General features: G+C 39.1%; 1 protein-coding gene across 1 annotated transcript in view; it reads left to right on the top strand.

Moving 5' to 3' along the window:
* Positions 1 to 26466, top strand: part of TANC2 (tetratricopeptide repeat, ankyrin repeat and coiled-coil containing 2) — a 361552-nt gene that overhangs the window by 274281 nt on the left and 60805 nt on the right. Inside the window, exons 12-14 of the mRNA XM_060133247.1 lie at positions 6745 to 6976; positions 16167 to 16333; positions 19798 to 20405. Of these exons, the coding sequence (XP_059989230.1) occupies positions 6745 to 6976; positions 16167 to 16333; positions 19798 to 20405 (1007 nt within the window). The remainder of the gene's footprint in view (positions 1 to 6744; positions 6977 to 16166; positions 16334 to 19797; positions 20406 to 26466) is intronic.

Raw genomic sequence — 26466 nt, forward strand, 5'->3', positions numbered from 1 at the left:
TTTTTACATTATATTTGTTATTTCACTTCTTCATTCTTAAGCCTGCGAGGTGGTCATTATCATCCCCATTTTACAGATGAGGAAACTGTGCTTCAGTGATAGTTCATTTTCCCAAGGTCTTACTATTAGTAAATGGCAGAGCTAGGATACAGAGCCAGTATTCACCCCAATGAAGTGAGTCGTCTTCTTTTCTCCATTTCACAGATAAACAGAGGCTCTGAGGTTACACAACTTGCTGAGATAACTAGTACGTGACTTGAAACCAGATTTAAACTGAGGCAGGCAGGCTCCAGAGTCCATGCTTTTAACCACTGTGCTGCCTCTGTAGTGTGACAGAAAGGATTTTTGTTTAGTGTTCTTTTGGAAAATCTGTCGATAATTGAGTGGCTTTAAAGTAAGGAAGTCATAATGAAGGGGCACCTTTCAGAAATTTTGCTGACCTAAAATTCTTCTTCAAAAAGTTTTTATGCAGGACTTCCCTGGTGGTCCAGTGGTCAAGACTTCACCTTCCAATGTAGGGGGTGCGGGTTTGCTTAGCTTAGCTTCCCTGGTTGAGGAGCTAAGATCCCACACACCTTGCGGCCAAAAAACCAAAATATGAAACAGAAGCAATATTGTAACAAATTCAATAAAGACTTTAAAAACAGTCCACATCCAAAAAAAAGTCTTTAAAAAAAGTTTTTATGCATCTAGAAGCTCTTGTCACATTAGGTAAATTGTCACTAGCTTAGTCCTTATATTAAGAAGCTAATACATCTGAAATAAAGCTAATTAGAGAAGCCAACTAATTTTAAGAAGTGTCACAGTGATACAAAAAGCAAAGGTTTTTTTCACCGAAGGAAATCTATGAAAGAAAGAAAACTGAAATGTCATCCTTGCCAAGAGACTAGTTCTGTACTAAATCAGGAGGATGTCAAGTGATACGGTTCCTGAGATTGTTGCTGATACTGTTAAAGCTATCAGCCAAGGAAGTGATCATTTCAGCAGTTCACACATGTGTGTTGAGCATAATACAGAGACTTAAGCCACACATACACACATGGAGAGAGAAAAACAAAAAATGACAACAGTGAAGTATAAGATTTGGTTTGTGTTCCAGTTGGGTATTTTTTAAAAGATTTACATTTTAGGAGAAATGTGATCAGAACTAAACAAGTAACCTATAGATGATGTTTTATAAAATGTGTCTAGGGCTTTTTTCCTCTAAAAATTAACACTGAAATTTTATAGTGAGACCCAGATTACATCTACATTCAGGATACTGAATATGGGAAACAACCTTATTTATTCCTTTGTCAATCTTGTGTTTTTTATCTGTCTCCTTCACCAGAATGGTCAGTATTTAAATTATTGTTCACCACTCTGTCCCCAGCTCCTAGCACAATGCCTTGCACAGAAATATGTGTTAAATGAGTGACTAAATTGTAGTCTGTTCTCTATACTGAAGCCTGAGTAATCTTTCTAAAACGTATTTTTCTTCTTGCTACATAAAACCTGTCAATGGCTCCTCCTTGCCCTTAAATGGAATCCACACTCCCTTCTTGAAACATCACATGTATTAGTATAAAGGGCTTTTACCTTTTATATCTAGCTCAGGTTTTCTCAGCCTCAGCACCATTGACATTGTGGGCCAGAGGATTCTTTGTTTGGGGCCTTCCTGTTTATTGTGGTATGTGTAGGAGTGTCCTTGGCCTCTACCCACTATCGAGTAGCATCCTCCCACCCCCGGTTGTAATGACCAAAGCTGTCTCCAGACGTTGCCAAGTGTCCCGTGGGCAGCAAAGCCACCCCAGATGAAAACCTCTGCTCTGTCTTATCTCCTACAACCCCCAGCTCACTTCCACTGTAGCCACACTAAAACTGATTTCCTGAAAGTGTAAAGCTGTGTCTTGCCTGAGGGCCTTTGCACGTATTGCTTTTCTCTGCCTGGGACACTCCTGTGCCTGTTCACTCCACCTCATCCTTTAGATCTCAGCTTAAGTTTTACTTTCAAGAAGACTTCTCTGGCTCTCCTAAGTTACTTAGATGTGTTGTACCAACATCTTATATTCCCTCTCTCATAGTGCTTTTCCCCCAGTTTTACTGAGATAGAATTGACATATAGCATTGTATTAGTTAAAGATGTACAGCATAATGATTTGAAATGTGTATATATTGTGAAACGATTACCACACTAAGTTTAGTTAATACCCATCAGCTCCTGTAGTTACAGAATTTTTTCTTGTGATGAGAACTTTTAAGATCTACTCTCTTAGCCACTTTCAACTATACAGCATAGTATTGTTAACTATAGTCACCGTGTTGTACAGCATCACAATAATAATAATGTTGCAGACAGCAGCCACCGATGGATACTAAAGGTAATGGGCAAAAACTTGTGGAGAAACAGGATTTGCATTCTCTCAAAGTATCTCCCCCAAGATATTTATTAACTACAAAGGGTAAGACAGTAACTTTACAGAAGAGAAACGTAGAAGAAACCTTTATCTTAGCCAAGCGATCAAGGTCAGCATCACCGGTAACAAGACATGTCAACATCATGAACCCCATGACATGATTCACTGAGAGTGACACAACATTGTTTTTGTGGTATTCTTGCCCAAAAGTCTCCGTTGGAATATGAGGAAAACATTAGACAAACCCACGTTGACTGACATTCAACAAAATAACAGATCAGGATTCTTCAAAAGTGTCACGGTATGAAAGACAAAGACTAAGGAGCTCTTACAGACTACAGGAGTTTAAGGAGAAATGACAACTAAATGCAACACGGGGTCCTGGATAGAATGCTGGAACAGAAAAAGGTCATTAGTGGAAAACTGACAAAATTCAAGTACTGCCTTTAGTCAATAGTGTTGTGCCAGTGTTATTTCCGGGTTTTGATAATTATGCTACGGCTATACAAAACGCTGGGGGAAGCTGGGTTAGGGATATACGGAAACTCACATCTTTTTGCAACATTTAAGTCTAAAACTAGCTCAAAATAAAAAGTTTTAAAAAATAAATAAAAGTCCTACTGACAAAAAAAAAAGTTAGAGCTCCAAGCTGGAAAATTACTGAGGCCGAACCCAAGTCTGGAATTATTCTTAGCTTCCAGTCCCAGGATGGGGATTAGAGTCAGAGTTGAGGGACAGGAGAAAAGGCAGAGAAAGTAGTTTTTGACACTGAGCCTTCAGGTCCCTAGAAACACAAAAAGCCAAAGTAACCCGAAGTGTTGGAAGGGATGCGCTGAGTCAGAAATCAATCAGGTGGTGGTGAGGGCATTCAAGAAGTGATGAGAAGGAGACAGGGAATAAGAATATGAGAGCAGACCTGAAGGAAGGTCAGGGACAACATTAGAATTTAAGTAATGCAAATGCCAGTCATGATGTAAATTAAATTTTTATGTCCAAATGAGTTCCAGATATTCAAAGCTGCCTTTTCTTTATGTGAGATTAGCTTAATCCTGTCACAGATTATTCATTTGAAGTAGAAAAGAATCTTTAAAGAGTGAAGGCCTGGGACTTCTAACACAAGCCTGACAGGTTTGCTGCCATTCAATCATTTGATTAAGGCCTTTGATGAGGATTTTGCTTAGTTGTATCATTGCTTGTGTATAGCTTTAAATCAAAACCTTTTTATACCCAAGGCGATACTGACCTCCAGTCTTACTGTTTTTTTTTTTTTTTTTTGGTCTGTATAGTCTACAAACCTGGCCTTTTTTTCCCTCCCTCACAGCATTAATCTAAAAGTTACTCACTGTCCTCTTCAAAGAATTACTACAGTTTTGGTTATATTAGATATATTTTGGATAGAATTGTTTTAATCAAAAGTATAGAGATTTAACATAAGGAAAATGTGAGATGGAAAAAAATTAATAACATAAGAAAAACATAGCTGAAAATGAAATTTCAACAGGTCATTGTGAGAGACAAGAGTTCACCAGGCAGAAAGGTTTTACCTGCTGATTTATTGAGGGTGGACTAATTCTGAACCATTTCCAAGAAGTTGTAATAATAGTGACTGAGTATGGGTGGCTGTGATGACTTCCTCAGAGCTGTGGGGAGTGATCTATTATCCATCACTGAACACTAGTACAATGAGAGAAGGCAGGAAAAAACTACATTCCCAGACTTGTTTCCTATTTGCATATGTAGGAAAAGTTGTAGATAATGTCAATAGACAATTTAAGGGGAAGTACCAAGTGTTTTTGACAGATTGTGTGTACATTTATATACTGCGTAGCTGCTTTGAAATGTCTAGTAGATGATCAGTTCTGAGTCAAACTACAAATTTCATGAAGATGTTGAATGGTCTTTCTGCCTGAATTCTTCAGAGGAGTCGAGATTTTATATTTAGAATGCCTAAAAATTTTTTAAATTAAAAGAAAGAAAGGCAGCCACAGAAGGGGCAACTTTAGCAATGATCTTTGTTAGATAAAACCTCATACAGCCAAGAGCGCAGATGATTTTCAATGAAATCAGTAAAAGAACCCTCTTCCTAAATTTTAGAATTTTTATCTTCAAACTCCTATCCCGTTACTTTAGGTAAAGGGTAAGTTACAGCTGATTTGCTCAGCTGTGCTTTGCCTCGACATGTGAAATCAATTGAGGTAAAATATGATGAAAGTTCATATTGATTCAGAGGTTTGCTGTTTGCTTTTTATAAAGTGGAGATCTGTGTCCTTGTGGGCATAACCATTGACATTCACTGTTCATTGAGAGCACAGATGGATTGCTGCCAAGTTTTCTCTTTGGGTTCCTTATGTTGTGCTTAAGGTCGGTAATCAATCTGTCTACAGAAAGGAGTGGAGATTTCTAAGTACACCTCCTCATTTCCAGTTCCACACTGTGCTCAGACATCATTGCTTCACTCACAAGCAATTCCTATCCTCAGCTTTACATGTGTAGTAACATTTCCTGTATTGTTCAGTTTTCTTAATGCTTAATGAGAACAATTCCAGGTGTTTTTTAAAAAGTGGCATTTCCAGCATTTGGGTTTTTGTTTTGTTTTAATTTATTTACTTATTTATTTATTTTTGGCTGCGTTGGGTCTTTGTTGCTGTGCGTGGGCTTTCTCTAGTTGCGGCGAGCTGGGGCTACTCTTTGGTGTGGTGCACGGGCTTCTCCCTGTGGTGGCTTCTCTTGTTGCGGAGAACGGGCTCTAGGCACATGGGCTTCAGTCATTGTGGTACATGGGCTCAGTAGTTGCGGTTCATGGGCTCTAGAGCACAGGTTCAGTAGTTGTGGTGCATGAGCTTAGTTGCTCCCCAGCATGTGGGATCTTCGCAGACCAGGGCTTGACCAGTGTCCCCAGCATTGGCAGGCGGACTCCTAACCACTGCGCCACCAGGGAAACCCCAGCATTTGTTAAAGAGCTAGATTAAGAGTCATTTCAAAGCAGAACACTTTCGTGGATGACTGTTCTCTGAGAGATGATTGAGGAGCTGGGGTCCCAGTGGTATATCTATGCATGCTCCTAGGGCAAATTTCAAATGCCTGTAGTTACAAAGCCAGTAGCTGAAAAGGAGAGGGTATACAGAAGCTTGATGATGACCGTGATGTTGATGGAGATGATGTGATGAAAGAGGAGAAGGAAGGCAATGATGATGGTGGTGGCGGCATCCGCTAACATTACTGTGCGCTTGTATGTTCTGAGCACCATGTCAATGCTTTCCATACATTCAGGCTGAATCTCCCCTGCAGTTTCTTGTTATCTGCACAATCCCATCACTTTTGTAGGTAGTACTGAGCCAACAGAGTGGTCTAGATTAAAATCACGCTCTGCACTTGACCTTGAGGCCGAGGGAACAACCAGAAGGTATAGAGCGAATCCTGTGCAAATTCAAACAAACAAAAAGAAGAAAACAGGGCTTCCCTGGTGACGCAGTGGTTGAGAGTCCGCCTGCCGATTCAGGGGACGCGGGTTCGTGCCCTGGTCCGGGAGGATCCCACGTGCCGCGGAGCGACTGGGCCCGTGAGCCATGCCACTGAGCCTGCGCGTCCAGAGCCTGTGCTCCGCAACGGGAGAGGCCGCAACAGTGAGAGGCCCGCGTACGGCAAAAAAAAAACACACAAAAAAAACAGAGCTTAAAATTGCAGGTTCCAGCCTGACAGGCCAGACCGTGAACGGTATTAAGATGCATACATTTTCTAAGTTCTTTGAATTTAACACCTGCATCTGACAAAAATCTCACTCCTTTTCTGCTTCCTGTTATCTAATTCTGATTCTCTCTGGGTGCTCAGGAAATACTTAGTGAGAATTCTTAAGTCAGTCATTTTATTTTTTATAAGATGTTTATAATGAAATTATAATTTTTTAATAATTTTTAAAATATGCCTTAGGAGCGTATGTTTGTTGAGTCTAACATATGGTATTTCTCTGGTTATTTTATCCCTAATGCTTTGTTACAATATCAGACTCTTTCCTCTACTACTCTATGCTGAATAAATATTAGAGAGATTAATATAAATCTTTATTCTCAGGCCTGCTTCCTATTTCTTATAATCCAGAGGGAAAACTCAATTTGTATTTATAAATTTTAATTACGAATTATGATACCATACATATACAAGAGAAATATTGGGTCAAATTTCTGACCTTAGATAAATCAGGCAGTTTCAAAGTTTAGCAGCTTTTATTTTTACTTGAAGAAGTTGAGGAGTGGGGAGACAGAAGACAGTGTTAGAGAATGATTGTACAGTAGCCATGACTGTTGCTCTTGCTACTGATAAACCTGTCTGTGTTCTCATCTTTCTTTTTTAGGTGGTTGCCTATCACTATTGCCAAGCAGATAATGCCTACACCTGCCTGGTGCCGGAATTCGTCCACAATGTTGCTGCCCTGCTCTGCCGCTCACCGCAGCTGGCGGCCTATCGGGAGCAGCTTCTCCGGGAGCCTCACCTACAGAGCATGCTGAGCCTTCGGTCCTGTGTTCAAGATCCCATGGCCTCCTTCCGGAGGGGAGTGCTGGAGCCCCTGGAGAATCTCCACAAAGGTACAGATGAGGTGCAAAGCAGGTGGAAGGTGGAGGCTCTGAAGCCCAAGTTCACCTGGGGTCATGCTATAAAAATGATCATTTTTATCACACTGCAAAAACTAAATGTTCCTACAGGATACAGTTAACAAATAAGAGGTTTTACCTGAAAAAATAAAAATTCCTCCAGGAATTGCTACTTCCTCCTTTATTTGTAAAAATTCTCATTCTTATTTCCAAATATAAAGCATTTCTCTTGAACTAAAGGTAGTAGAGCTACCAGTCCTTCCGTGGAGTTCAAATAAATCAGTAAAGCCATGACTCCAACCCAGTGCCGTGGAGTTTCTATGGTTAGAAACGTCCTCAGTTTTTATATTTGCTATTTTTTTTTATTACTCCACAGTCAGGTAAAATGAAATGGCATGTAGAGTTGCATAACTGTATATGCTAAAAATTACTTAATTGTCCACTAAAAGGTGTTAAGATATTTTTAAGAAGTGGGGGAAAATGAAATGGGATCCATCCCCCTCTCACGCCTCGTGCCTTTCCTCCGTTTTAACTCTGTAGCTCAAGTGTCGGCTGTGACCTAAATGTAACCATCTCCTCCTTCACCCGTCTCTCTGCCTCACCCCCTTCCTAATGTTCTGTCAGTGCTGGAAGCCGAAGAAAAGGACCTGAGTAAGCATGAGATTGCTGAGCAATCCTGTTTATTCCTGAGAGACTTATATACTTTTCTCGAGCATCTCAGAGATACTTATAAGAATTTACATTCTTCCGGCCTCTATCTTCGGTTATGTGAACTTCCATGCCAGTTACTTGGATATCAGAGTTTCTCTTCTCAATGCTGATGACCTCTATCTGTACTTCTACGACCTACCTATTAGCTTTACCATACCCTAGACTTTTTTAAACATTGGAATTTCTCTGCAAGTATTTTGAGCAAACTTAAAAAGAAATTTCTGTACATTCAGTCAATCTTTAAATCCTGTTAATTCTGCCCTCCTGATGTCTCTCACATCCGTTAATCTCAGAGTCATTCCTACCACTGTTACCTTGAAGGCTGCTCAGCTGCCCATGATATCACATCTGTGTTGCTACCCTTCCTGGTCTTCTCTGGTTTCCTGGTCTAGTGCTTCTTTCACATCGTAACACACTTGGAAAATTATTAAAATTTGTTTAGCACATTGAGATAAAAAATCATGCCTCCTCGTGGCTGGACATGGCTGGCCCTGAGGCTACAGCTGCACAAATGCCCCGAAGCCCTGAGGGCTGAAGGGATTCACTTTTAGGCACACCTCCAACCCATTAATGGCATACCTGGTGGGTAGTCTCTGCCCAGTCTCTCCAGTCTTCTAGACTTTATGTACTGCTTCCAGATAAAGCTTCGTAAAGCATTGCTCTGATCACTAAATTTCCCTGTTCAGAAACCTCCAGTGCTTCCCTATTACCTCACTGAATTAACTTCCAGCTCCTTGACCTATCATTTAAGGTACTTAGTGGCCTGGATCCAGCCTACTTTCCAGCCTTATTATCTACCTTTACCCTTACGAACCCTGTATTTACATGTAAACCAAAGTATCCATTAATCCTTAAATACTCCCCTCCATTTTCCTGCCTCCATACATTTGTTCATTGTTTCCTTTTCTTGATATACCTTCTCCTCATATCTCTACCTGTCAGAATTCTACCCATCTTTCAAGGACCACCTTAAATACCACCTCATTCATGAAATACCTGCTGATCCACCTGCCCCCTCCAGTAAGTTACAGTATCCTTCCAAATTGACAACAGGTTTTTCTTTTTTAAATCTCACTTGTGGTACTTCATACATTACTGTTGTATGTATAGTAAGAACTTAAATTTTTATTACTAACATTTATTGAACATTTATTATACGTCAGATATTATACTTTGTGCTTTATAAGAATTAGTTATTTCTGTACTTATTCCTTTGACTAAATTGCATGCTTTTGAAGTTAGGAACCTTTTCTTGTTCAACTTTTATCCTTCATAGTGGTTACCTCACCTTGGACATAGTAGGCATTTCAGGAAATAAATTTTGAACAAATAAGTGAACATAGAAATTGCTCACATGTAGGGGTACCTTGAAGGAAAGTCAGTGATACAAGGATCTACATCTTAAGGCTAATTCAAGGAGAATATCCAAATGCATGCAGACTCAGCTCTGGATTCTCAACCATAATTCATGTGTTTTTTAATTTTGCTACTAGATATATTTGCTTCTCATTTAGGTCTCCATAACCAGCTTTAGATATCCCCATTGGTAAATGTTGTTCTGAGTGAATTTAATTATTCTATCAAATTCCCAAATTACCCTTAAAAGAAAATCACCGTCATGAGCAATAACTGGAAACACAATTTATAAAATTAATGAAATACTAAAACTTGTTTGATTAATCCAAAAGAAGCCTGGAAAGAAAGAACAGAATAATTTTTTTTAGTATGGAACAAGATGAGAGATTAAAATCAACCATATCAATAATTACATTAAATTTAAATTGACCAAATACTTCTATCAAAAGGCAGAAACTGTCAGACTGGATAAAAAACAAGACCCAACCATATGCTGTCTGCAGGAGAGGTTATTTAAAGACACAGATTGAAAGTGAAAGGATAGAAGAATATATACTCTATAAACATGGAGCATAAGAAGGCTGGAGTGGGTCTATTAATGTGAGGCAGAGTAGACCTCAAGACAAGGAGTATTATCAGAGGGGCATTTGATAAACATAAAGGGACCAATTTATCAGAAGATAAAGTAATCCTAAATGTGTATGAACCTAATAATGGAGGTTCAAAATACATGAATCAAAAACTAATAGAACCAAAGAGCTAAATAGACAAATACCCAGTCATAGCTGGAAATTTTAACACCTCTCTCTCAGTAGCTGTTAGAACAAGTAGACAAAAATTAGTAAATATATAGAAGATTTTAACAACACTGTCAACCAATTTGATCCAACTGACATTTATAGAACACTACCCAATAACTGCACAATATACATTCTTTTCAAGTGCATATGGACCTTATTCTGGACCATAAAATCAGTCTGAAATTTTCAAGAAATTAAAATCTTACAGAAAATGTTCTCTGAGATAATGGAATTAAATTAGAAATCAATACACATAAAATCCCCAAATATTTAGGAATTTAGCAGTGTACTTCTAAACAACCCATTAGAGAAAGAAGAAATCACAAAGCGAATTACAGAATATTTCAAACTGAGTAATACATAAAATCAGTGGTTAAGTTTATGACTTAATAAACTAGAAAAAAATGAGGAAAATAAAACCAAAGGTAGCAGAAAGAAGGAAATAATAAAAATCAAGAGCAGCAGCCAGTGAAATAGAAAAAAATTAATAGTTAAAATGAATAAACCCCTAGGAAGACTGATCAAGAAAATGAGAGGAATAAAAAGAAACGAAATTGAGCTATTTGTAATGAGGTGGATAGACCTAGAGTCTGTCATACAGAGTGAAGTAAGTCAGAAAGAGAGAGACAAATACCGTATGCTAACACATATATATGGAATTTAAGAAAAAAAAAATGTCATGAAAAACCTAGGGGTAAAGCAGGAATAAAGACGCAGACCTCTTAGAGAACGGACTTGAGGTTATGGGGAGGGGGAAGGGTGAGCTGTGACAGGGCGAGAGAGAGTCATGGGCATATACACACTAACAAACGCAGTAAGGTAGATAGCTAGTGGGAAGCAGCTGCATGGCACAGGGATATTGGCTCGGTACTTTGTGACAGCCTGGAGGGGTGGGATGGGGAGGGTGGGAGGGAGGGAGACGCAACAGGGAAGACATATGGGAACATATGTTTATGTATGACTGATTCACTTTGTTATAAAGCAGAAACTAACACACCAGTGTAAAGCAATTATACCCCAATAAAGATGTAAAAAAAAATAAAAATAAAAAAAAAAAGAAAATGAGAGGAAAACACATCAGGCATGAAAGAGGAGCTAGCACTACAGTTCCTACAGACATTAAAAGAAAAATAAGGGATTATTATGAACAACTATATAACAATAAATTCAACAACTTAAATTGGGCAAATTCTATAAAAAACACAACTTACCAAAAGTGACTCAAGAGGAAAGAGAAAATCTGACTAGCTCTTATCTATTTAATTTGTAAGTTAAAAGAAAACTCCAGGCTCAGATGGCTTTACTAATGAATTGTATCCAACATTTAAAGAAGAAATAATATGAATCTTACACAAATGTTTTCAGAAAATAAAGGAAAAGAGAACATTTCTCAGTTTGTTTTATTAGACAAGCATTAATGCTGAAACCAAAATATGATAAGGACTTTATAAGAAAAGAAAATTACAGACATGTATTCCTCATAACCATAATAGCAAAATCCTGAAACACACTAATAGCAAAATGATTAGTTTTACTTGACCAGGAATGCAATGTTAGTTTAACATTTGAAAGTTAATCACTGTAATTCATAATATTAACAAAATAAATGAGAAAATCTATATGTCTTTATATAAATATATATCTGTAATCTCAACAAATGCAGAAAAACATTTAACAAAATATTACAATTAACAGTAAAAACTTTCTGCAAACTAAGAATAGAAGAAAACTTAGTCTCCTAAAGGACATGCAGGTAACAATGAAATATTAAATACATTTCCCCTACTATCAGGAGCAAGGCGACTTAACATTCGACATTCCATGTGTGGTCCAAGCTAGCACAATAAGAAAACAAACAAGCAAATAGTATAAAGATTGGAAAGGAAGAAGTAAAACTGTCTTTATTTGCAGATGTGATTGTTTACCTAGAACAGTCTAAGGAATCTACAAAAGAAAAAAAAAAGCCTACGAGAATTAACATAGGTGGAGCTACAGTCTATATGGTTAATATGCAGTATCTGTTGTATTTATATACTAGCAGCAAACAACTGAAAACTGAAATTTAAAAAGTAGTGTGGCAGTTTTAAAACGTGGCTACAAAATCTTTGACATTCCTCCCATCCAGATTTAGGGTCTGTGTCTCCTTCCCTTGCATCTTAGCAGACTTGTGGCTGCTTCAACCAATAAAATACTACAAAATGGTGCTGTGTGATATCTGAGGCTAGGTCATAAATGGTCATGCTGCTTCCATCTTGTTCACTGAAACACTTGCTTTTGGGGGTATGCATTGCCATGTCAAAAGACTGACTACTTTGAGTTTACCCTGCTGTGAGGAAGTACAAACCACATGGAGCAGCCGTATGTTAGTGTTCCAGTTGACTGTTCTAGTCATCAAGTCATTCTGGCCGTGACACCAAACATGTGAGTTTTTGTTGCAGATGATTCCGTTTCCCAGCCATTTGAGTAACTCTTAGCTGTTTGATGCAGCGGTAGATAACTGGAGCAAATACCGTTTTCTATAGAATCAAAATGCTTAAGAATAAATTTAACAAAAGATGTGTAAGACTTCCACAGTGACAGCTACAAAACATGCAGAGTGAAATTAAAGAACTTAGTAAATGGAAGAGATAGGCCATGTTTGTAGATTGGAGTTTTTCCCCAAACTGATCTGTAGATTCAACATAATCCCAATCAAAATCCCAGCAGGACTTTTTTTTTTAATTGACAACTTTCAGAAATTCAAAGGACTGTGAATAGCCAAAACAATCTTAAAAAAGAAAAAAAATTGGAAGACCAACAGTACTGGAAGACCAACAGTACCTGGTTTCAAGATTTAATATAAAGCTACAGAAATCATGACAGGCAGTAATATGTTAGTAAATGTTTAACAATCAGTCCAGGGGTGGGGGCCTGATTTGACCATAAGAAATTTAGCAATCAGCTCCCATGAACCAGCTTGAGCTGGCTCTAGCACTCCCCTGACAGGGTGGTATTCCCACAAGGATAGATAAATAGGTCAGTGGAACAGAATGGAAAATCTAAAAGGAAATCCACACATATGGAGTCAGTTGACCTTCCTCAAAGATGCCAAGATAATTTGGAAAAGAGAATTTTTGTCATCAAATGATGCTACAACAACTGGATACATGTATGGAGAAAAAAATGAATCTTAATCCTTACCTCACACCATAGGTGCACAAAAATAAATTCAAGATAGATCATGGTCCAAAATATAAAAGCTAAATCTCTAAAGCTAATAGAAAAAACTTAGAATATCTTTACAACCTTGGGGTAGGTAAAGATTTCTTAGGTCCTAAAAATCATTAACCATGTAGGAAAAAATTAATAAATTGGACTTCATCAAAATGTTAAATGTCTGCTCAACGTAAGATACACTAAGGAAAAGGAAAAGCAAATCACAAAAGGGGAGAAAGTAATTCACTCTGTGTACGTGTGTGACAAAGCACTTGTATCCATAGTATCTAAAGAATTTCTATAAATCATTTCTGAAAAGATAAATAATCCAATTCTTAAATGGACAAAAAATTTAGATGCTTCACAAAAGAAGATATTCAAATAGGCTGCCAGCACATAGAAAGGTGTTTGCCATCGTTAGTCGTCAGGGAAATGCCAATTAAAATCACAATGAGACACCACTTTACTCCCACTACAGTGGTTAACATTTTTAAAGTTGAACATCAAATGTCGGTGAGGATGGTAAGCAGCTGGAACCCTCACACGTTGCTGGTGGGAGTTTAAAATGGTACAGCTACTTTGGAAAACTATTTGAAAGTTCCTTATAAAGTTAAAGATAAATCTGCCTTATGACCAAGCAATTCTATCCCTATGTATTTACCCAAAAGAAATGAAAATATATGTCTACAAAAAGACTCATACAAAAATGTTTATATTGACTTTATTCATAGTAGTTAAAAACTGGAAACAACCGAAGGTCCTTCAACAAAAGAATACATAAACAAATTGTATATTCATTCGATGGATATTAAATGAAATCTTAGTATTAAATTCTCAGTATTCTTCTTAGTAGTAAAAAGGAAGAAACTAATAATACCCTCAACAACATAAATGAATCTCAGAAACATTATATCAAGCATAAGAAGCAAGTATAGTCTATGGTGATATGAATCAAAACAGTGGTTGCCTATTGAGAACTGGGAAGGAACCTCAGGGAACTCTCTGGAATGATGGAGATGTTCTCTACTTTGATCAGGATGTTAGTTACATGAGTATACATGTTTGTCAAAACTCACCAAAGTGTACAGTTAAGATCTTCACAATTAATTGTATTAATTATATATAAATTTTATCACAGTAGTTTTTAAAATAGGGAGTTTTTTAAAGGTAGCTGGAGTTTTCTTTCCAGGAAAGTTCAGTTGAAAACACTTTCAATTTCGATTCAAGAGCTAGATTTCAAATTATATATTTTTCTTTAAAAAATGAGAGTCAGCGTTTTGCACGATACTTTAAGGTTCTACTCAGTAACAAAGGATAGCTCTAGTATATCACCAAGCAGAATCAATTAGAAAATTCCTCTGTGGGAATTAAAGACACAAGTATGCTAAAGGGAGCCAAGGTCCTCAAAATCAAGAACTTAAGAGCCCCCATTTGTGTGGGTAAATCCCAATTAGTTCCAAGCAACTCCTCTCCCTTCCGGAATTCTTTGGACTCCCTAAAGGAGTAATGTGTTTTCTTAGCCCTACATCATCTAGAATGCCATTTCATTAATAATCATTGTTAACAGTTAGAGAGCTGAAATCCATAGTTCATTTCTCTTCCGAAAGTCACCAGATGAAAGTGATAGTTGAAACTCTTCATAATTTGAGAACTAATTTATAGTACTTAGGCTATTGAAATTAAACTCCTTTATGTAAAGCTTGTACTTTAGAGGGGAAATATAAAGATTTATTAATCATGCAAAAAATCTGCATATTTTCAAATGTGAAACAAAAATATGTAGAGTTTCGATTAGTCTTGACTCTTTCAAAAGCTAAAAGAGGGCTTCCCTGGTGGCGCAGTGGTTGGGAGTCCGCCTGCCGATGCAGGGGACGCGGGTTCGTGCCCTGGCCTGGGAGGATCCCACATGCCGCGGAGCGGCTGGGCCCGTGAGCCATGGCCGCTGGGCCTGCGCGTCCGGAGCCTGTGCTCTGCAACGGGAGAGGCCACAACAGTGAGAGGCCCGCGTACTGCAAAAAAAAAAAAAAAAAAAAAAGCTAAAAGAACCAACGTGGTACAGAATTCCTCAGAGTTTTCCTTCTGTCCCCAGCTTCACTTCCTTTTTCCTCCTCAGATATAACCTATTTCCTGTTTCAGGCATCCAGTGACTTCTTTCTCTCTTCCCCTGCTTTCCTCTCTTCAGAACCTGTAAGGTCCTACCAACTAGGAACTTTTACTTGTTATTTGCAATTCATTTATACTGAAATATTCATTCAGCCAGGGGATTTTTTTAATCTCTAATTGTTCAGTATTGTTTAAGAATCAGTGAGCATTTAATGGGAGTGGAAACCTGAAATCTTACCAAGTCTTCTGCAGCCTAGCCCTAACGATAAACTGATTTTGTCAGTTTAGGATAGTATAGACTCCAGGCGGGAAAGGGAAACAAAAGATATTTGTCTTTCCTACATGGCTCCTGCTCCCCTGGAAAGATCACGTAAGGGTCTGGTCTCCTTGAAGCTGCTTTAGGTATAGTCTAGGAAGCTGCTGGTTCTGTAAGATCTTGGAATCCAGCCTGCCTAGTGTAGATCTGTCTGTTGGTTGGGATTCCTTTTCTCTGTTCCTCCATCCCTTCCTTCCTACTACGTATTCACATATAGTCTTATATACTGCTGTGGACTCCAAATTAGACCTTTTTTTTTTTTTTTTTTTTTTTGGAAATTCCCCAAAGAACATGTGATACTGTTCTCTTTAATGCTGTCAGATTCCGGGGGGCTGAGGGGGAGAAAAACATTCTTTCCAGCTTTTTCAGGTATGAGAGAAAAATAAATTTACATGTGCAAATTCTCATAAATGCATTGCTCAGGCTGTCTCACAACTGATAACATGGGGGAAATGATGATGATGATACATATGCTTATATATTATTTATGTGACAAACACATTCATACCTGGTGAAAAGCAAAATGAACCCACTAAATGAATTATTCCACGTGTTTATAATAAATTACGTACCCTTAGCATTCACTAAACACACAACAGACCTTTTCTAATTTTTTCTTCCAAGGAGATATGTGATCAAAGACCCAGAAAGAACTCACTTATCCACTTGTAATTATTAAGTAATTTGTTTCTTTCTATCTCAGAGAGAAAAATCCCAGATGGAGATTTCATCATCTTAATTGATGGATTAAATGAAGCAGAATTTCACAAACCGGATTATGGGGATACAATTGTATCATTTCTGAGTAAAATGATTGGAAAATTTCCTTCCTGGCTGAAACTAATTGTAACAGTTAGGACCAGTTTACAGGTATGTGTTTGTTTGCTTTTGGACCATAAATTATTTTCCTTGGAGAGTTCTTAAACTGAAAAAGTTCTAGGTCCTTGTACCCTTAGTGATGAGCTTTTCCAAATCTCTACCATGTCCTAGAGCGCTAGCAAGAGTAATTCCCAACGAGCATATTTTGAGAGTAAGAGATACAATCTAGAGAGAGCATTCTCTGTATACTACTCTCGTAGCTCAAATTCCCATTTCCATTGCTCTGGGTAAGTTTTGATAAAGTGTCCCTCAAAAAAGCATGAAAAGAAAGTCCACTTTCCTAGACTTTGTCATGAGTATAGCAAAGCAAATAGATGGTGTAACACTCTAATTCACTGTTTGACTTTTGTCTTATGTTTTTTATCATTTAATGCCAGGCAAAATCCAGTTCAATATACAGTGTAGAGTCAGATTTTCTAGTTCTTCCCTCTGTTTCTCAACTTTCTATAGCATGAAGATGGACTTTCTTCTATCTATTTCTTTTTCTAAGAAATATTGGCAATATTAAGGCTTTATATTAAATTTACTGCAACTGGGAGATTAGAGGTCTTTTTAGTTACCACCCCTGCTCACTCACTGATCCCTCAGTCTGTGGCCTCGAAGAATGACCAGGAGTGTTGGAACTGTGCCTGTAAAGGACATACAGGCTAAGGAGAAATGACTCCACCTTCTCTCCCACTCACAGCGTAGCCGAGCTGGTTTTTTCCATTCTTTACATATTCACACTTGGTTTGAAACAGGGTTTCTCAACCTTTCTTCCCCTAACCATAGCCTCTTTTAAAGAACATTAAAATTTTGCATATTATACACCCCTCCCACTATTCTGATGCAACTCCCTTAAGACAGTTGTTAATATACAGAAAAGAGTCTCGGTGCCCTCCTTTTCCCCTCTCCCAGGCATTTAGTATTTTTCCTATAGATTGACCACTTTAGGTCAGTCTGCCTTCTTTGATCAAAGACTGTACTTCTGATCCTGACCACCGACTGGCAGATGTTTGTTATTAAAATCTCAAAGTAATTTGAGGAATGTGAATGAATCAACGTAAATGCATCTTTACCACTAAAAATTATGTAATCCGCCATTACTGGTCAGTAGCTTGTTAAAGAGGAAAGATGAATAAAAGAAACTTCCAGGAACACAGTCTCTGACTAGTTTTACTAAGTACGTACTTAGGAGATATCTTCGTTTATATAATTTTTGTTTGTTTGGTTTTGGTTTTTTTCTTCATTTATATTTTTATATAATGCCGTGTGCAATCTCAAAAGACATTTTAAGTATGACTTGGTAGACCACGTAACTTTAATTTTTCAGCTGTGCCAAAGAACAGGAAAAGTACTATACACTCAAAGTCCAAATGTCAATGTCTTCATAGATCAAGACCTGCAACAACTTCCCAGATACTTCATTCACTTCAACCAATAACTTTTTAAAATTATTTAGCTGACAATGAAACAATTCCTAGGTCTTTAAAAGTGAACCCTCATAATCGATCATTCATTATTTCCACAAACATTTTTTACATACTTCAAGTATAAAAGGCTCTTTCTAAGAGCTGAGGATACGATGGTGAACAAGACAGACAATATCCCTGCCCTCATAAAGCTTGTATTCTAGTGAGGAACACAAGTAATAAAGTAAAAAATGAACATATATTAAAAATTTAGGTAGTGTTAGTGCTATGAAGACAAACATAACAGAGTAAAGGGGTAAATGAGGGTGACATATTTTAGATAGGGCAGATAGGAAAGGCCTCTCCAAGAAGCCTTGTAAAGTGATGACATCTGACTGACTTTCTCTGGCTGCTGGCTGCGTAGATAATAATATGTAGGGGATCAAGAATGGAAGCAGAAGTACAGGTGAAAGGTGATGGTGGCTTAGACTAGAGTGGGAACAGTGGAGACCCTCTGAAGTGGTCATATTTGGAGTATATTTTGAAGAAGAATCAAAAGGACTTGATGATGGGCTGGATGTGGGAATGAGCAAGAGAGAAGATTCAAGGATGAATTGTGGGGTTTTGGTGAGCAACTGGGTAGATGCTGGTTTGAGGAAAAGAGAAGGATCATAGATAGTTCCTACGATTTGGTGGTAGGGTTAGTGGTAATACCATTTATTGACATGTGGAGGTTTTGTGGTGGGGGGAGATTTTAGTAGTTCTGATTTGATCACACATTAAGTTTGTCTATGAAACATCCAGGTGTCATTGTTGAGTAGACGGAGATAGAAGATGAGAGCTCAGAAGAAATGACTAAGCTGGAAATATGAAATTAGACATCATCCATGTATAGATGATATTTAGAACCATGGGACCCAACTATTCTAGGGAGTGAGGGTGGCCAGATAAGAGGAAAGAATGGAGACGTGAGCCCTGGGTGGACTGAGAAATGAGAGAGGAGCCAGCCAAAAAGGCTGGGTAGGAGTAGCCAGTGTGCTAAGAGGAAGACGAGGGGACCATGCTGTGGAAGCAAAAGCTGCAGGAGGGGACTCGAGAAGAAAGATGTGTTCACCTGTGTCAGATACTGCTGAGAGGTTGAGGGGGAAGAGAAATGAAACTTGGTTATTGGATTTGGCAAGATGAAGATTGCTGATCATCTTGGCAAGGACCATTTCAGTGAAGTGACGAGATTGAAGCCTGATTGCAGCAAATGGAGGAGAGAATGGGAAGGGAGGAATGAAATACAGTAAGTAGAGAAAACTTTTCTGTTAGGTTTTGCTAAACATGGGAACAGAGATATAGTAGTTGGAGGGAGGAATATGGAGTCACATGTCTGTGTGGAGACAAGACAGAAAGAGAAGAGAAGAGGAAATTAATGCAGGAGAGGGAATAGATACTTACAGGAGCAAAGTCTATAAGCAGATAAGAAAAGATGGATTCCAGAGCATGAGAGTCACCACAAAGCCCTGTCACCTTCCCCCAATGTAATTTCCAAGCAGATCACCAAGGTACCAAGCTTCCCGCTATTAGAAGTGTTCCTTTGGGCTAAGGCATCTCCAAAAAACCTACATTAAAATAAAGTCATTTTTATCAGGTGGGATAGAAGGTCACATTTTTATATGACATTCTTTAAGTCCTTTTACATTTATCTTAGTGAGTTGTACTTTGACATTAGGCTATGGTTTACGCTGAGAAAAATTACAACAGAAGTTAGGTGGCATTCTCTTTTCTATTTTAGGAGTGAGTGTTATTTAGGATAGTGACCATTAAATCACTCCTAAAGTGCCCTTTATGAAGACCCATAAAAGTTACTTTAAGTCTCAATATTAGGAAAAGTGTCCCTCCTGTGCAACTAATATGTCTTAATCTATGGACACTAATACTCGATCGTATTTCCCTCTTTTCTTTGACCACTCAGAAGTTCAGAATAAATTTGTGGACCTCGTAGTTTATCACAAGAGTTAGGGGAAACTGAAGGTCTTTCTCTCTCTCTCTCTCTCTCTCTCTCTCCATCTGTTTTAGGAAATTACCAAGCTGCTGCCTTTCCATAGGATTTTTTTGGATCGACTAGAAGAGAATGAAGCCATAGACCAGGACCTGCAGGCTTACATCCTGCACCGGATACACAGCAGCTCAGAGATCCAGAATAATATTTCACTTAATGGCAAAATGGACAATACTACATTTGGCAAACTCAGTTCTCATCTCAAGACACTCAGTCAAGGGTCCTATCTATACCTGAAACTCACATTTGACCTCATAGAGAAAGGCTATCTAGTGTTAAAGAGCTCTAGCTACAAAGTAGTTCCTGTTTCACTCTCTGAGGTTTACTTACTCCAGTGCAATATGAAGTTCCCAACCCAGTCTTCCTTTGACCGGGTGATGCCTCTCCTGAATGTGGCAGTGGCCTCTCTCCACCCACTGACTGATGAACATATCTTCCAAGCCATCAATGCTGGCAGCATTGAAGGCACGCTAGAATGGGAGGATTTTCAGCAGAGAATGGAGAACCTCTCCATGTTCCTAATCAAGCGCAGAGACATGACTCGTATGTTTGTACATCCTTCTTTTCGAGAATGGCTTATCTGGAGAGAAGAAGGAGAGAAAACCAAATTTCTCTGTGATCCCAGGTAAGCCATAGATCTGTAATAAGCAATTTGTGAGCCTATTTTGTATTTATTGCATGGAGCATGGGTATTGAAAACAGTGAGAAGTGTTCTTCATTGAACATTTCACATAAAGGAAGCATCATCTCTGTTTCTTCTTAAGACAAGGCTATGATGAAGTTTATTTTCTCACAATATTATTTCCTTAAGACTCAAAATCTGCATAGATGTTTAGAATGCTCCTTACATTCCTGTATTTTTCTAAACAACTTTCTCTGATTCCACTAGGGTTCACAGGCTATAATTAATTTTTTTTAATTTATTTATTTATTTTGGCTGCGTTGGGTCTTCGTTGCTGCATGCGGGCTTTCTCTAGTTGCGGCGAGTAGGGGCTACTCTTCGTTGCGGTGAGCAGGCTTCTCATTGCGGTGGCTTCTTTTGTTGCGGAGCACGGGCTCAGTAGTTGTGACTTGCAGGCTCTAGAGTACAGGCTCAGTGGTTGCGGCGCATGGGCTTAGTTGGTCTGCAGCATGTGGGATCTTCCCGGACCAGGGCTTGAACCCTACTTTGGCAGGCGATTTCTTAACCACTGCGCCACCAGGGCAGTCCCCAGGCGGTAATTAATTTAACCATTTAACAGACTTCCTCAGTATTCTTCAGAAAGAATTGATACATTGTTCACCTCTTTGACTTAGAGCAGAATTGTTTTAAAATTGTGAGTGCCCTTTTAAAAGCCATGCCATTGTTAAAGTCACCAATGACTGACCCCATTAGAGCCCAGCTGATGCTAAGATTTACAGTGGAAAATGGAATCTTACACCTTATAGCTGAAAAAGACTTGAGGAGATCAGCTGATTTAGCCACTCTTACCTTTAGATAAATAAAGTGTCATTATCCCTATTTTACTATAAAGGCCTTAAAATGCTGAATCACTTGTGAAAAGCCATAAGGTTAACAGGTGGGAGAAAGGAAGAGGAGTTAAAAGAAGAATGGCAAATGCGCTGTGTGTACCACCGCTCCCCTATCCTGCACCCATGGCAGACGTCACTGATTTACCCCAGCACTCTCTCCTGATGAGCTTGACCCTGGCTTAATCTCTCTCAGTTCAACAAACCAGACTCGATATGAAACTGTTTCCCATTCTCTTGGGTAGAACCTAGATCTCTAGCATCCTAGTGAGGTGTGCTTTCTACTCCTTCACACTCCTTTTTGAAAGAACTGTTCCTTTAATAAAGTTGATGTTTTCAAAAGCAGGTATAGTCCTGATTTCCTGGAAACAAAGAAGATACCAACAACATAGCTGACAAACGCAGAGCTTATTGTGACTCAAAAAGAAGATAGGCCAGGTTTGCCTCTGCCTTCCGCTGTGAGTCATCAGAGGCTGACCGTCTCTGACCGTGCTGGGATTTTATTATTACTCGTGAGGCATGTTCTTCACCAGGTCCTGTTAGAGACACCTGTGTTTGTGGGCATGCTGCTCGGCCTACGTCATGCTGACTCATTAGAAAATCAGTTCCAGACTCTGATGACGATATTAAGCCAGGCAGTAGATTTTGTGCTGTCTTCCCTAAGAGGGAAACTTTTTAAAGAAACATGCTGTAGTGGAAAGAACATAAACGTTAGAGTCAGATGACCTGCTTAATAAATCCTACCTCTTCGAGGAACTGTGGCCTTTGGAAAATTACACAATGTTTCTGAGACAGTTTTCTCATCTACATAAAAAGAATAATAATTCCTAGAGCTGTTGAGAATTGAGGTCATGTAGTGTAGTGCCTAGACTAGCACAGAGTACGGAGAAGGTGGTCAGGGGATGTTCCTTGTCCTCCTCTCTCTTTGCAGTAATAGACCTTTCAGGTGCACCTTAGCTAAATCCTGTGGCTGATTGGATAGGCAGCAGGAGTCTTCTGCTATCCGCATCTGGGGGCACAAGATTTTTTTTAAAAACCCTGGGTCTGAGTCTCTTCTATGAGTTGTATGCCATTCCCAAGAGGATTTTATTGTAAATCCCACTAGTACTGCTGCTGATGTTGGTACACAGAGTTGGCAACGACATAGTTAAGAAAAAGAGACCAATCTAGAATTGCCTAATGAACACTGAAATCAGTTTCCAGAGGAACTTTGCTGGCTGATCTGCTCTCTTATCCTGGAACGTCTCAGAGGATTGAGAACTGAGGTCCAAGGGAGCCAGACAAACGCTGAATTAACAGTATCCTTACAACAGATAAAACCCTCAGGCTTTCAAAGGGAAAAAGATGGTATTTATGCAGCCATATCATGGCTCTACAGGCTTACCTTCTCAACATTGTTTATTAACTAGAATCATTTTGGCAAGATGCTGATGCGCTGGGACAAGGAGAGCAAACACTTCTAACTTCAAATGCTGTGTAGTCTGTTCCCTGGTGATTGAATAACACTCAGGGCTGCTGAGGGATCATCGTATATCACTTAATGGCAGAGAGTAAACAGGACCAGGCATTATCAAAAAAGCTTTCTTACACATTTCATCTCAGTTGGAATTCAGCCTTCTTCCCAGCACTGTCTGGCACCAGCTTTGTTACTAAGGTATTGATCTCAGAGCTCGAGGCCCCCTGGGTCAATGAGATGGAAATTCACTAAGAATTTAATGTCACTGGCAAAGCCCAGGCTGGCCTTTCAAAGAAACTGGCTGTAATTGCTTTCCATTGTAGGCGAGTCTGATTAGCAGGACTCCCTCCAGGCAGGGTTTGCCATTATGGCTTCAGCCTCTATTTCCTGTACATTGTTTCCCACTCTGTTCTCCACTTCATCTCCAGCTTCTCTCTAGAACATCTAATGTGGTTCAGTAGACCAGGGAAGACTAACTCAGTGCCTCTGAAGTCACATTATGTAGGCCAGTGCCTGACATGCATAACTTTGTGTAAGGAGAACTTTCAGAAGCTACAGAACATCTCTTCTAGTCCGTTTTCCTGGGCTTTCAACACTCACGTCTTCACCCTGAACTTATTGACCTTATTAGGGAATTAGACACCGATGAGAATATTCTACTGAAGCCAAAAAGTAGTTGACCTTCATCAGAAATAGGCCACCCAGGGAGGTACTTCTGCTAAGTGAAGAGAGTCAGTAATCTGAGGATGGCGCTAGAAAGAGGAAAAAGCAGAGCTGGAGGTCAGTGCAGCAGCTGAGATAGAGTTTTCCTTATTTTAAATATCAGATTTCCTGTTGTCCCAGAATCAGGGCAGACAATTGACATCCCAGGAAGAGTGACCTAAGGTTGCATACACGTCTGTCACAGAAAGAAATGAGTTATAGATACCTTTTCTTGGCTTGGTATTTGTATATATATGCATGTTGGTGTTTATCAAACTGTAAGCAAAGTATCACTGCAAAATCTTTTATTACATCAAAACTTCTAAGATTTTAGATTTACATTCTAGATGAAAGTTTGCCCCTTGAAGCACTCATAAGCCTTAGACCTCACCACCTTATTCTGCCTTCTGTTTCCCACTATTCATCACTGTCATATTCTGTCATACTCTGAAACTAATCTTTCTTATATGTTATTCCCTCGGCCACTGAGCTATCAGATTAACTCACTAATCTAATAAACTAATCTCTGTTGTTATGCTCATAACAGGGAAGTAGAAAACATTAAATGCAACTTGCGTATTTTAAGTAAGGCATTTAAGAGAAGTCACCAGCCTTTATAATCCAACCTATTAATGACTTTGATAGTTGAAATGTGAGGCTGGTAGAGTAGACAGTTGGGGCCACCAGCCTTGTGGTGCTGTCCAATTACTGCCTAATATTTCTACATAGCTTTAGGCTACCCCTGAATGAATCCCCACTCTTTTTTTTCTTGTTTCTTTCCTGTTATCTCTGTTTTCATGGTATTAGCCTCCCCTTCCCTAAGAACAGCTCTCAGATCAACATTTTGATGTGTATATACATGTAAGATTTTGACATAGAGATTCAAAGACTCAGCTGCCTTATTTTTAACTGTTTGAATAAAACGCAGGAAGCCTGTTGTAAACTTTAACGAGTCTTAAGCTGTAGAACCAATGAGGTTTGATTTGGAAGCCTAATTTGAGCTGGCCTGATTTCCTCAAACTAAGAGTAGCAGATTTATAGTGGGTGGAAAAGGGAAAAGGCTACACAAGTCCTAACTGTACCTGTGAGGACAGTTGAGGACTTACTCAATTCCTTGTGGCCAGAGTTGATATCTTACAATAAATGTTCTTTAAGATTTTTCTTAATTATTTTGGCCATGTTAGCAAATTACACATTGGAGACTGGGTGCTCCAAAATCCATGTCACAAAGCATAGTGTCAGAGTAGAAGCAGTTTGTCAAAGGGAAAAAAAAAAAAAGAGGCCATTCTCCCTATAAAGGAAAACTAATTCTGTGTCAGGAACTTGTACAGCCTGGCTTCTTAAAGAATACGTAAGGCTGAAATGACCACAAAATGGTGAGTTGCAGGGTTGTGGTGGTTTTATTTGTTTTTGTTTTGTTTTGTTTTGTTTTTGCGGTACGCGGGCCTCTCACTGCTGTGACCTCTCCCGCTGCGGAGCACAGGCTCCAGACGCGCAGGCTTAGCGGCCATGGCTCACAGGCCCAGCCGCTCCGCGGCATGTGGGATCTTCCCGGACCGGGGCACGAACCCGTGTCCCTTGCATCGGCAGGCGGACTCTCAACCACTGCGCCACCAGGGAAGCCCTGTTTGTTTTTTTAATCCAAACAGGAGCCTCCAGGCAGAACGACACTTAACCTTACCCTCACTGAAGCACGAACTTGAGGTTACTGCTCCTCAGCCTTTGCAGGCTCCCACAACAACCCCTTGAACTGGCAGATGGATTTTGCTTTCTAAAAGCATTAGGAAAGAATTCAGCAAAGTGATAGATCATGCTAAGAAAAAAAAGGCTTCTGGAACTAAGTCAGCCTTTAGGAGGTTTGGAAGAGTTAATGCAGAGAGAGGAGAGGTGTACCAAACACCTTTTGCTAGTACATGTCCCTTAGTAGATGACCTTACCTGCCTAGAAATATTAGCTCTCTAATCACTGTTCTGGGTCCAGATCTGCTTCACTCCTAATTCTTTTCTACCACTAAGGGGAAGTCAGTCTTCTGGTGTCATGATTTCGATATGTGATTTTCATGGAGAGATTTCACTAATCTATAATAATTGGGGGAATTTGTCTAATTTGCAATAAATATTTTGTCCTTATTATCTAAACCATTTTCTAACTCCCTATTGGCATCAAGAATAAATTTGAGACTCAAAATAATAATGGAATATCTATTATTCTAGTGACCCAGGGTCATGGTTTTGTAATATAATGCAAGGAAGATATTACATGAAATCTAATATATATCTGGGAATATGTCCAGTTTCCCCAGGCATGATGTCCTTAAACTTTACAAATTTGTTTCTCTCAGCATAAATCATGGAACCCACATCTATCAGTCAAATAGGTAAATTGTCCCCATTGTTAAAACTCTCATGTCTTCAGAGATGTACAGCTATAACATATTTTTTTTCCTTTTCCAAGTCCAAAATTAAGTTTGGGGAAAGCTGGTAATCAGAATTTTTCTCCACACCTATTTAAAACTGAGAACTACTTATTTTTACTGTCATAAAAACTCATGTGAAGTTTGCTAAGTTAATAAATATACAGAGAAGTAGTTCTGCTTAGAAGATGGAGACAGAGCATCATTTTATGACTTGGCAGGCATGCAGAAGAGTCAGCTAACGAAAACACAGAAGGCACTTGTACTCTCCCATATTTGATTTTGCTACAAACATAATATTGCTTTATATATTTAAATTTTATATATATATTGCTTTTTTAAGGTGTAGCAAATACGGGTTAAAGCAACTTCACATAAGAAGTAGAGCAGGGAGGGCTTCCCTGGTGGCGCAGTGGTTGAGAGTCTGCTTGCCAATGCAGGGGACACGGGTTCGTGCCCGGGTCCGGGAAGATCCCACGTGCCGCGGAGTGGCTGGGCCCGTGAGCCATGGCCGCTGAGCCTGCGTGTCCAGAGCCTGTGCTCCACAACGGGAGAGGCCACAACAGTGAAAGGCCCGCGTACCGCAGAAAAAAAAAAAGTAATAGT

Source organism: Lagenorhynchus albirostris, chromosome 20 (genome assembly GCF_949774975.1).
Source record: "Lagenorhynchus albirostris chromosome 20, mLagAlb1.1, whole genome shotgun sequence".
Lineage (NCBI taxonomy): Eukaryota > Metazoa > Chordata > Mammalia > Artiodactyla > Delphinidae > Lagenorhynchus > Lagenorhynchus albirostris.